General features: G+C 42.8%; 1 protein-coding gene across 6 annotated transcripts in view; it reads right to left on the bottom strand.

Annotated features, from left to right (window-relative positions):
* Positions 1–9,974: 9,974 nt before the first annotated feature.
* The window catches only part of LOC110519981 (E3 ubiquitin-protein ligase HECW2), a 65,488-nt gene continuing 62,734 nt past the window's right edge, over positions 9,975–12,728 (bottom strand). For all 6 annotated transcript variants that reach the window (XM_036974120.1, XM_036974121.1, XM_036974119.1 and 3 more), the window contains one exon: positions 9,975–12,045. In XM_036974120.1, coding sequence (XP_036830015.1) covers positions 11,934–12,045 — 112 coding nt within the window. In that variant the 3' untranslated portion in view covers positions 9,975–11,933. The remainder of the gene's footprint in view (positions 12,046–12,728) is intronic.

Raw genomic sequence — 12,728 nt, 5'->3', positions numbered from 1 at the left:
AGAGATCAGTGGACAATGGGCTGCACTGAAAAAAACGCATGGTTCCACAGAATACCAACTGGGATGGATCACGAGGCAAATGTGGCTTCTTCATCACCATCTTTTTGCTTGTGTTAATAAAATAATTATAAAAATACTCTCGCTAGCTTTGATCCATTCCTGGGCCTGCAGGACACACATTTATTTGTTTGTCAGACAAATCATTGGGTCGAAACTACAGAACACACATGGTTAATGTTCAGAATGGTTTAATATATATATATATATATATATATATATATATATATATATATATATATATATATATATATATATATATACATACATACATACATACATACATACATACACATATATATATATATATATATATATACATACATACATATATATATGTATATATGTATATATATATACATACATACATATATGTATATATATATATATATATTAAACCATTCTGAACATTAACCATGTGTGTTCTGTAGTTTCGACCCAATGATTCGTCTGACAAACAAATAAATGTGTGTGTATGTGTATATATATATATGTATGTAATGTCTCTAGAGTGGTGCAGCGGTCTAAGGCACTGCATCTCAGTTCAAGAGGCATCACTACAGTCCCTGGTAAAAATCCAGGCTGTATCACATCCAGCCGAGTCTCATAGGGCGGCACACAATTGGCCCAGCGTCATCTGTGTTTTGCCGGGGTAGGCCGTCATTGTAAATAAGAATGTGTTCTTAACTGACTTGCCTAGTTAAATAAAGGTGAAATAAAATACAAATAATTGTTTCATTTCAAATTCAAAGTGATGTAATATAGTGCCGAAACAACATAAAATGTGTCCCTGTTCCAAGGAACTCACTGAACATAATGTAATGACCTGGCTAGATCATAAAGGAACAATTGTCCAGACAGAGGTATGAGTTTACAAATTCCCAGTTTATTAACCCAACTGAACATAGGCTACTGTTTGGCCGCAGCCCACGCCAAATAAATCAAGGATACCCGTATGAAACAACTGACCATCTCTTTTTAAGACCAGAGGTAAGAGAGAACAATGGCTAAACATGGCTTTAGACTTGCGATGCTCCACCTCCCTGCCAACCACCCTCCTCCCCCCACGCCGCTCCACCAACCACCAGGATGCCTGGCACAAGAACATTCCAGCCGTTTTCGTGGTTGGCAGATAGCAGGTTGACTGGCATGTCAGACCCCGCGAACACTGGGTACTGGTAAGTACAACACAACCAGTGAACAGCATAACACATAACAAACAGCTGTCTGTGCGGGTCACTACATAGCCCACCCACCACAAAGTCTCTCGTCCCCAAGGGAACAAACTAAATCCCTGAAGCAATCCGGAGGTCTCCTTTGCCTGTGTGGCCGTGATGGTTGCAGAGTGTCCAGATTAGAGGTCGACCGATTATGATTTTTCAACGTCGATACCAATATCGATTATTGGAGGACCAAAAATAGCCGATGCCGATTTGTTTTATTTATTTATTTGTAATAATGACAATTACAACAATACTGAATGAACACTTTTATTTGAACTGAATATAATACATCAATAAAATCAATTTAGCCTCAAATAAATAATGAAACATGTTCAATTTGGTTTAAATAATGCAAAAACAAAGTGTTGGAGAAGAAGGTAAAAGTGCAACATGTGCCATGTAAAAAGCTAACGTTTAAGTTCCTTGCTCAGAACATGAGAACATATGAAAGCTGGTGGTTTCTTTTAACACGAGTCTTCAATATTAATTAAACAAAACGTTTATTCTTTCAGTGAAATACGGAACCGTTCCATATTTCATCTAACGGGTGGCATCCATAAGTCTAAATATTCCTGTTACATTGCACAACAGAGAGAATTCACAACCTTCAATGTTATGTCATAATTACGTAAAATTCTGGCAAATTAGTTTGCAACGAGCCAGGCGGCCCAAACTGTTGCATATACCCTGACTCTGTGTGTAATGAACGCAAGAGAAGTGACACAATTTCCATAGTTTAATATTGCCTGCTAACCTGGATTTCTTTCAGCTAAATATGCAGGTTTAAAAAAAATATACAGTACCTCTGTGTATTCATTTAAAGAATGGCATTGGTGTTTATGGTTAGGTACATTCGTGCAACGAGTGTGCTTTTTTTCGCAAATGCGCTTTTGATAAGTCATCCCCCTTTTGGCGAAGTTGGTCTTCACACAGTTCGCAACGAGCCATGCGGCCCAAACTGCTGCATATAGCCTGACTCTGTTGCACAGAACGCAAGAGAAGTGACACAATTTCCCTAGTTAAAAGAAATTCATGTTAGCAGGCATTATTAACTAAATATGCAGGTTTAAAAATATATATACTTGTGTATCAATTTTAAGAAAGGCCTTGATGTTTATGGATAAATACACATTGGTGCAACACAGTGCTTTTTTCGCGAATGCGCTTGTTAAATAACCGTTTGGTGAAGTAGGCTATGATTCAATGATAAATTAACAGGCACCGCCTCGATTATATGCAACGCAGGACAAGCTAGATAAACTAGTAATATCATCAACCATGTGTAGTTAACTAGTGATTATGTTAAGATTGATTGTTTTTATAAGATGCGTTTTATGCTAGCTAGCACCTTACCTTGGCTCCTTGCTGCACTGGCTTACCAGCTGCACTCGCATAATGTAATCGGCCGTGATCGGTGTTCAAAAATGCTGATTACCGATTGTTACGAAATCTTGAAATCGGCCCTAATTAATCGGCCATTCCGATTAATCGGTCGACCTCTAGTCCAGATGTGAAACAGGGGGCTCAGTCCATGGCAGGGGGCTGCCCATCTGAGGCCCAGGGAATGAAGGCAGGGAAATGGGGGACAAGGATGTGGGAACGGGGAATACAGTCTGTGGCTCTGGGGAACCACGCTGTGACACAGGGAGGGAGACTGGGTGAGTGGGCTGTCTGGAGCCTTGTATGCAGCGCCTGGGTGTGGGTGCCTGGGGAATGTCATTGCCAGAGAGGGGAATTGTGGGGGTCCCTGGGGTTTGGGGAGAAGTGTGGGGCTAACCTGTATGGGGCTAACCTGTCCCAGGACAGTGCCACCTTTCTCCCCCTGGGAGACAGCTGCACCCGCTACACAACCTCCCCTACCCTCTCCAGAATGCTGCAGGACCCCACTCAGTGGCTGTCCAACTTGGGCCATCTGCCTTTCTTTCTCAGGGGGCTGTAGACCCAGACCAGCTCCCCAGACACAAAGTCCCTTCCCCGGGTATGCACGTCATAGTTCCTCTTCTGCCTCACACCTGCATTCATCAGCTGCTCTCTGGCAAATGTGTGGGCTCCAGGCAATCCTGGAGTCTCCGGCCCCGGGGGAACAGGAGGGCTATACAGGGGCCGACCAAACGCCATCTCTGGAGGGGTGCGGATCTCTTGCCAGCATGAAGAGGGCAGGCGTGCAGGTGGAGTCTTGGACAGTGAAGCGGCATGCCATGAGGACCATGGGCACATGCTTGTCCCAGTCATGCTGATGTTTGGCAGAGACGATGGCCAGCTGCTGTCCAAGCGTTTTGTTGAAGCGCTCCACAAGGCCATCACTTTGAGGATGGAGGTGAGCAGTGCGGGTCTTGTGCATACCCAGCCTCTCACACATGGTGGTGAACACATGGGACTCAAAGTTTTTGCCTTGGTCGCTGTGGATGGACTCCGTAGCTCCAACATCCCTGCTGTCAGGGTGTTGACAATGGTCTCTTTCTCCTGGTCAGGCAGAGTATAGGCCACAGGCCATTTTGTGAAGTAGTCCATGGCCGTGAGCACCCAGCGGTTTCCACTACATCCACTCCCACCCGACTGCAGTACAGGGTCAACGGGACATGGCGTTGGAGTGGCGTGCCTCTGCCCTGTGAAGTCGTACGGCTGAAGCTCCTCCAACCAGCGTGCAACCTGCCCCTCTGGCTCTTTGAAAGACATGAGCCACTGGAGAGCAGAGTGGTCAGTCCTTACAATAAAGGGCAGGCCACCCAGGTAGTACTTGTTGTTTGATGGAAGCCACAGCAGCCAGGAGCTCCCGCCGGGTGACACAGTAGGGGTGCTCATGTTTGTTTAATGTTTTGCTAAAGTATGCCACCACTGTCTCCCTCTCTGGCCCCAGCTGGGCCAGCACCCCACCCATGCACACATTGCTCATGTCTGTGTCCAGGATAAAGGGCAAGGTGAGGTCAGGGGGGGCAAGCACAGGGACCTTGATCAGTGCACGTTTGAGGCTGTTAAATGCCTTGTCTTTTGGCAGCATGCGGTTCAGGGGAGCAGCAACGCTTGGGAAGCCCCATACAAACCTCCTGTAGTACGAGGTCAGGCTCAGGAAGCTCTTCAGCTGATGCTGGTCGTTGGGGGTGGGCCAGTCTCGTACAGCCCCCTCTTTGTCCTCCATGGTGCCGATACCCTTCTTCCCAAATTGGTGGGCCAAGAAGGACACCTCTCTCCTCATAAAGTGGCACTTCTCGGGGTGGAGCTTCAGGCCTGCGACAGCCACCCTCTCCAGCACATACCGTTGCGCCCCAAGGGCTGGCCGGAAGGAGCTGCCATGGGCCAGGATGTCGTCGAGGTATACCCGACACTCCTGTTGGGGGATGCCATCCAGCACCCTGTCTATCAAACGTTCAAATGTAACTGGAGCGTTGCACAGGCCGAAGCACAGGACCTTGAACTGCCAGTGTCCTCTGTTAGTGGAGAACGCAGTTTTGGCTTCTGGGGAGAGGGGCACCTGTCAATAGCCACTGCGGAGGTCCGTCCAGTGAGGAGAACCACCTAACCAGGTCCAGTGACTAATCGATATGGGGTATGAGTCCTCCCTGGTTACCTCATTCATCTGCCTGTAGTCCACACAGAACCCCAGCTTGCCTCCCTTCTTAGGAACCATTACGACTGGTATTACATACGGAGCATTTCAAGAACTTTGAAAGTTTCTTCAATTGCAGTCGCAAAAACCATCAAGCGCTATGACGAAACTGTCTCTCATGAGGACAACCACAGGAAAGGAAGACCCACAGTTACCCCTGCAGCAGAGGACAACTTCACAAATAAATGCTGAAGCCCAAATAAATGCTTCAGAGTTTAAGTAACAGACAAATCTCACAATCAACTGTTCAGAGGAGACTGCGTGAATCAGGCCTAAATGGTTGAAATGCAGCAAAGAAACCACTTCTAAAGGACACCAATAAGAAGAGACTTGCTTGGGCAAAGAAACACGAACAATGGACATTAGACCGGGGGGAATCTGTCCTTTGGTCTGATAAGTCAAAATTTGAGATTTTTGGTTCCAACCGCTGTGTCTTTGTGAGACGCAGAGTAGGTGAACAGATGATCTCCGCAATGTGTGGTTCCCACCTTGAAGCATAGAGGAGGAGGTGTGATGGTGTGGGGTTCTTTCCTGGTGACACTGTGATTTACTATCTACTCCAGCCCGAGTTGTCTGTTTAGCTCACATAGACCTCTGTGTGTGCACCCCATAGAAAATGTGTGTGTGTGTGTGTGTGTGTGTGTGTAAATAAATCCTTTGGGTAGGGGTTATGCACTGAGAAGTCCAAAACCAGGATGAAAACATGCTTTCAAGAAATCGTAAGCATCTGTGTTGGTGTGTAGTGTATGCCCCATGCTTAAAAATGCTTCTATAGCTGTGTCGATGGTACTGAAGTACCCATATAAGGTGGGATATGATGGGACTGACCATCCATGATATAAAAATGACAGTTTTAACCATGTTTTGAGGCTACAAAGTCTCTCGTTACAACTGAGTTTTCAGTCGTGACCCAATAGGAAATGGACGCATCCCTTCGCAAAACAATGAGTAAAAGTGTCTCTCATAACAAGGCACGTGTTCGATGCCACAGTCTCGGCTTCCATATTCCTCATTCAACCACAGTCAGCAATTGTACGAGCTACACTTTGTGCGGCTCTGGTGTTTATTTTTCTTTGAAGGCTCCTCAGTCTTCCTACTACGATAAGCTGGAGGTTCATACATTCACTCTTTTGTGATACATTCATCAGTTCACTGAACGGGAGAACATTTCTTTATTGAGAAATAAAGCCTTTTGTTTGGCAATGTCTCAGTGTGTGTGTATTTGCAGCCAGGTGATGGATTTGTGATTTTAAGGTAACTGACAAGTTGACAAACCAGGCTGAAATGCCATAGAATAGAATGCTCTCTATGACAGCATGATAGAATAGGAGCATGTCCTTCTGTTTGACAAAAAAAAACACTGAACCTACTCAAAAAAATATAGTCGTTGTTGGACCCTGGTGCATTTGTAAAAGTAGACCTGAGTAATGTCCACATTATGGACCACCACAGGTGTGGTCGCCAACAGATTTGGGGTTGAAAACCATTTCCTCAGTTTCCTTGACATTTAGGATGAACCTCTGTATCTCTTACGAACCTCTGTTTCTCTGGCCTAAACACAGTAGTTGGTCTCTTTACATTAGACCCAGAACGGCAGTATCATCAGAAAACTGGACAATATAGCTATCAGTGTGAATAGGATAGGTTCGCTCTGACCTGCTGGGTCCTGTTGGTCAGAAATGAGTGATACCCCCTGATGGTATAGGGTTTGACTGACATTTTCTGAGTTTACTGTGGAGGATGTGTGGCTGCAAGATGTTAAATGCTGAACCAAAATCCACAAATAGCAGTTGAGCATAGGCCGATGAGGATTGCTTCATCAGTGCCACATTTGTATTTGTAAGTAAGCTGATGAGGGTCCTTGAATACTCTTCATTTTAAGCTGCCCAATTCTATAAGAGTAATTATTTTGAGCCAAATACATTTTTGTCATCATCTGACAATAGTCAAATAGATGCCATGAGTTATAATAGTCAAACATAGATTTATTGGTAAAAACCAGTAGGCTGTTTGCTACCCAATTATTCAAGAGTAGTTATTTTTATTTGTAAAAAATAAAAACTGGTAGACTAATAACTGACATCAAAATTACTTTTATTTTCATATTTTCGCTATACGTGAGGTGTTTGTTGTGTGTTTTGTTAACATTCAAATGGCACAGTATGATTCTCTATCAAGAATAGAGTGCCTTGTAGCTCTCCCAGTCTTGTTTCACACGGTCGGGAACCGACCAATAAAAATGTGTTAAGAAACTAAAAACAACACACTCAATTAAAACCGTCTAACCAATTACAGAGTACTGGTGTAACACCTATCGCTGTTGTTCCTCCCACTTCTGTTGACACACCCACTTTCAGACACACTCCATATACTGTATGCGGTTACCCATACTTGCAGCGCGTGGCTTCTCAAACACCATACTTACGATGAGGGGCTTCTTCAAGCGGACGGCATCATCGATGTGAACCTAGTATCTCACAATGACAGGGTCATTCACATGTATTGTACAAAAAGCTGTAAAGCATAAATACAATCATAGATCAAAAAAAAATATTTAAAAAAAATAGGGCAATTCAGTTGTTTAGCTGGGACTCTGTATTTTCATATTTTCCAAAATACTTTATGGAATGCAGAGTTAAAATAAAATGTGTGTGTGCGTGTGTTTCTTTCTTTCTGCAAAAATAAATATAGAGAATAGAAAACCATGTCCATGGTATGCTGTAGATCTCTATATGCTGCTCTCTAAGTGCAATCCGTTTTGTCACCAAAGTCCCATATACTACCCACCATTGCGACCTGTACGCTCTCGTTGGCTGGCCCTCGCTTCATACTCGTTGCCAAACCCACTGGCTCCATGTCATCTACAAGACCCTGCTAGGTAAAGTCCCCCCTAATCTCAGCTCGCTGGTCACCATAGCATCACCCACCTGTAGCACGCGCTCCAGCAGGTATATCTCTCTGGTCACCCCCAAAACCAATTCTTTCTTTGGCCGCCTCTCCTTCCAGTTCTCTGCTGCCAATGACTGGAACGAACTACAAACATCTCTGAAACTGGAAACACTTATCTCCCTCACTAGCTTAAACCCCAACTGTCAGAGCAGCTCACAGATTACTGCACCTGTACATAGCCCACCTATAATTTAGCCCAAACAACTACCTCTTTCCCTACTGTATTTATTTTATTTATTTAGCTCCTTTGCACCCCATTATTTTTATTTCTACTTTGCACATTCCTCCACTGCAAATCTACCATTCCAGTGTTTTACTTGCTATATTGTATTTACTTTGCCACAATGGCCTTTTATTTTGCCTTTACCTCCCTTATCTCACCTCATTTGCTCACATCGTATATAGACTTGTTTATACTGTATTATCGACTGTATGTTTGTTTTACTCCATGTGTAACTGTGTCGTTGTATGTGTCGAACTGCTTTGCTTTATCTTGGCCAGGTCGCAATTGTAAATGAGAACTTGTTCTCAACTTGCCTACCTGGTTAAATAAAGGTGAAATAAATACAAATAAATGAATAAAGTGTTGTGCCCTACTGGCTGAGCCCCTGCTTCACCTAAAACAAATACACAGAAAGAAAACACACATTCATGTATCGCTAATTAAAACTTGCCCTGTGCCATTGTCTTTTAATACAATCATTGGGGGTGAAAAGGAGAAATACAGGAGCTTTTGCATAGAGTGGAGTTCTGACAGTGGGATGTCCAATCCTATTGGTAATTGATCAGGCAAGGGGAGTGGTGGTGGTGGTGAGTTTTGTCCTTATTGGGCGAGAAGCAGACTGACTTTATTCTTATTGGACATTTGCAGAAGAAGAAAAAGCCTTAGCATGGAAAATGTATTGATTGGCAGAAATGATTAGAACCCCATTGTGAAAGGTTACTGCACATGCCACAAAGCCGCCCCTCCAAGCTCGAGGTGATGTGGGGATGTGTGGACGTTCGAGACTGGGGTCATTCCGTTAAACAGAAATAGGGAGACATGGTTGACTATGCGAGCCCCAAACCATTAGTACATTTGGTGCAAAATAAACAGTACCAGTAAAAAGTATGGACACAACTACTCATTAAAGCGTTTGTCTTTATTATTACAATTTTCTACATTGTAGAATAATAGTGAAAACATCAAAATTGAAACAACACATGGAATCATGTAGTAACCAAAAAAAGTGTTAAACAAAGAGAATGCCAAGAGTGTGCAAAACTGTCATCAAGTCAAAGGGTGGCTACTTTGAAGAACCTCAAATGTAAAATATATTTTGATTTGTTTAACACCTTTTTGGTTACTACATGATTCCATATGTGTTATTTCATAGTTTTGATGTCTTCAGTATTATTCTACAATGTAGAAAATAGTAAAAATAAAGAAAAACCCTGGAATGACTAGGTGTGTCCAAACTTTTGAATGGTACTGTATATGTATACACAACGGGGACAGACATACAGTACATGTACAAGTATATACACAGAAAAGTGCTCTCACTTCCTCTTCGTCATTCATTACACCCCCATTGGTTCTCTGTGTAGCCATGAACTATGACCCTTAACCTCCATCCTCCGATATATCGTCATGACAAGTGAACACTTGAATGTAACAAAACAATTTCCCTTAAAGCGTGCTGGCACAGTTCTTCAGTAACACTCGTCATAACCTGTCACATAAACAACAATGCCTGTTATAACATTTCATAGTTAGTGAACCCATACACAATGGGACACAAAACAGAGATATATTTGACGTATCCCTCGTCATGTCTTTGGACGTATTTATAACAGTGCTACGAACACATTATAGCAACATACCCTAAAGTACTGTCTGGCTCCTCCTGCCATTTTCTCCACATCGATTGCGATATCCTCATGCAAAATCTAATAAGGACAAACTTGTTTTGCACTATTTCGGCATGCAAATATCGAGCTATAACACAACACCATCTAGGGGTTCCGGACTCAGTGCAGCTCACAGAGTTGCTGAGATGGACCCTGCATGCAGTATCGAGCCAGGCTGAGATATGAAGGCTGCCTCCACAGTGCATCACAGTGGGGCTTCTATTACTATCTACTCCAGCCCGAGTTGTCTGTTTAGCTCACATAGACCTCTGTACAGTAGTGTGTGCACCCCATAGAAAATGTGTGTGTGTGTATGTGTGTGTGTAAATAAATCCTTTGGGTAGGGGTTATGCACTGAGAAGTCCAAAACCAGGATGAAAACATGCTTTCAAGAAATCGTAAGCATCTGTGTTGGTGTGTAGTGTATGCCCCATGCTTAAAAATGCTTCTATAGCTGTGTCGATGGTACTGAAGTACCCATATATGATGTGCTGCCCTCTTGTGTTTGCATCCTGGAACTGTTTTGGAATACACTTAAAGCTAGAATCCTTAATTGAAAGAATAACAAAGTGGCACCCCGCCTCTGTTTTGGTAGAAAGCTGAGGGTTGGGCCTGGAGAAATGTAACCCCTCTCAAATTCATATACAGAGCTATGGATGCAAGGACTGACCATCCATGATATAAAAAGTACAGTTTTAACCATGTTTTGAGGCTATACAGTTTGTTTACATTTACATTGTTTACAATCATTGGAGTAAAACAAGTTTATATTTTGGGTTCTGATGGGGTACAACTGTTGAACTAAGTTCATGATGCATGTATAAGTTATATTCTTCAAGAATCAATGGGTATATATCATTCATTTATAGGTCCAAAAATAGATGTAGGAAGCAACTAAGGATTCTAGCTTTAAAAGTTGTGTTTTTTGTGTGTGACACAGATAAACTTTTTGAATGTAATTTTGAACAACCAAATAGACAATACAAAGTCTCTCGTTACAACTGAGTTTTCAGTCGTGACCCAATAGGAAATGGACGCATCCTTTCGTAAAACAATGAGTAAAAGTGTCTCTCATATCTCTCATAACAAGGCACATGTCCGATGCCACAGTCTTGGCTTCCATATTCCTCAATCAACCACAGTCAGCAATTGTACGAGCTACACTTCGTGCGGCTCTGGTGTTTCTTCTTCTTTGAAGGCTCCTCAGTCTTCCTACTACGGCAAGCTGGAGATTCATACAGGTTCATACACAGGTTCACTCTTTTGTGATACATTCATCAGTAAGTACACTGAATGGGAGAAAATTACATCAGTGAGAAATAAAGCCTTTTGTTTGGCAATGTCTCAGTGCGTATTTGTGTGTGTGTGTGTGTGTGTGTGTGTGTGTACATGCATGTGGAGCTACATGCGTCTATGAGAAAGTGCATCTCATCTATTTGGAAAAAGAATGACCCTACAATTGTATCCGTACGTAAGTGTGTGTCAGTTTTAAAGCCTTGCTCATGTAATCTAACATAAGGTAAGTGCAGTGTGTTTTGGAGTATGACAATGCCTTTGGTGCCCCTTAGGAGCTCTGACATACAATTGAATCCCTTCAGAAATGATAACGGTCTTACTCATGAGGGTCATCTTGAAAGTGTGTGCGTTAGAAGCGTGTATGTTCGAAGCCAAGGCATTAGTTCATTATGTATTATAGTGTGCATAGTCTGCAGCCCCAGAGTAGAAAATGAAACAGTTCTGAGGTCCAGAACATGAGGTCACTCCAGGAGGAAGCATAGGGGATTAGGATAAGGTTTCTCTGGGTTTGAAGTGCAGGCTGAACCCCTGGAGGAAGGAGGAGGACTGGAGATACAGTAACCAAGGCCATTAAACTGATAAGAGATAAAGCACAAGTGTGGTTGTTGTACGCAGGAATCAAATGGAGGGCATCAGTGTAGGTAAAAGAACAGTAACGTTATTCCAGGAAGTATGGGCTCATGGAGCAGGGAGGTATAGCAAAGCCAGGGGGTCAAATTGGGATTATCTTGTTGGTGAAATTGTCCCAAAGGTTGTTGTTTTTTCTCCACAATGATAATTTCTTGTCGATGTCTATTCAGTCTCCATTGTGTACTGTGAGTCCTGTCTCGCCTCAAGCGAAGGTGGTGGGGTTTCCTATCCACCATTGTTCTTACCCAATTCAACCCCTGGCTGTGGCGGACATTTTGGAGAGGTTACTCCAGGCCAAAGGTGCTGGTTTCCTCCACGGCCGTCAGCATTTTCTCGTAGAGCATGGAGAACGACGGGTACGGCGGGAGGTCCAGACGGTTAAAGCATGTGTGGGCCCTGTAGAGAGACAGATCCATAGTGAGGAGTAAATTGACAGAATATGCACGCACCCACGCATGTACAATGTGCATAATATACATTCTACTTTATATGTGTAACAGTGGGGATCGGTGCCATTTAAGATGAGGACGCCATTTAATTGTTTTACGAGCATGGCCTTATTTTTATTACAGCATATTGGATGACTGTCATTAATATTCCATTCACCTAACTCAATGCAACATCGATAGATCTAGGCTATTACATGATACTCGAATTTCCCAATACCCATCATGAGGTTGCTACAACCTAGCTTATAAATTAAAGTTTACAACTTAGGTGCACAGGTTGAGAGAATTTTTAGTCATCAAGGTGACAGACAGTAACACATTCAATACCGCCATGCACACTCTTGCCAGTATCTAGCTGATCTAGGGTGTAATCATTAGTCCAACAGTTGCAAATGAGAGTTTCTATTGGACAAATTCAGGTATGTTTATCCCCGTTTCCTTCTGTTTGCTTCCATTTAAGAATCATTGTTCAACAGAATCAGCGGAATGAATACAAATCAAATCAACATTTTATTTGTCACATGTGCCGAATACAAACCTCAACCAACAATGCAGTTGAAGAAATAGAGTTAATAATAAAATTAGCTAAATATAGTTTTAAAAAATTTAATCAATCAATAGGTAACACAA

The sequence above is a fragment of the Oncorhynchus mykiss genome, chromosome 3 (genome assembly GCF_013265735.2).
Source record: "Oncorhynchus mykiss isolate Arlee chromosome 3, USDA_OmykA_1.1, whole genome shotgun sequence".
Lineage (NCBI taxonomy): Eukaryota > Metazoa > Chordata > Actinopteri > Salmoniformes > Salmonidae > Oncorhynchus > Oncorhynchus mykiss.
Note: the sequence above shows the minus strand (reverse complement) of the source record. Positions and strands in the feature narration are given on the sequence as shown.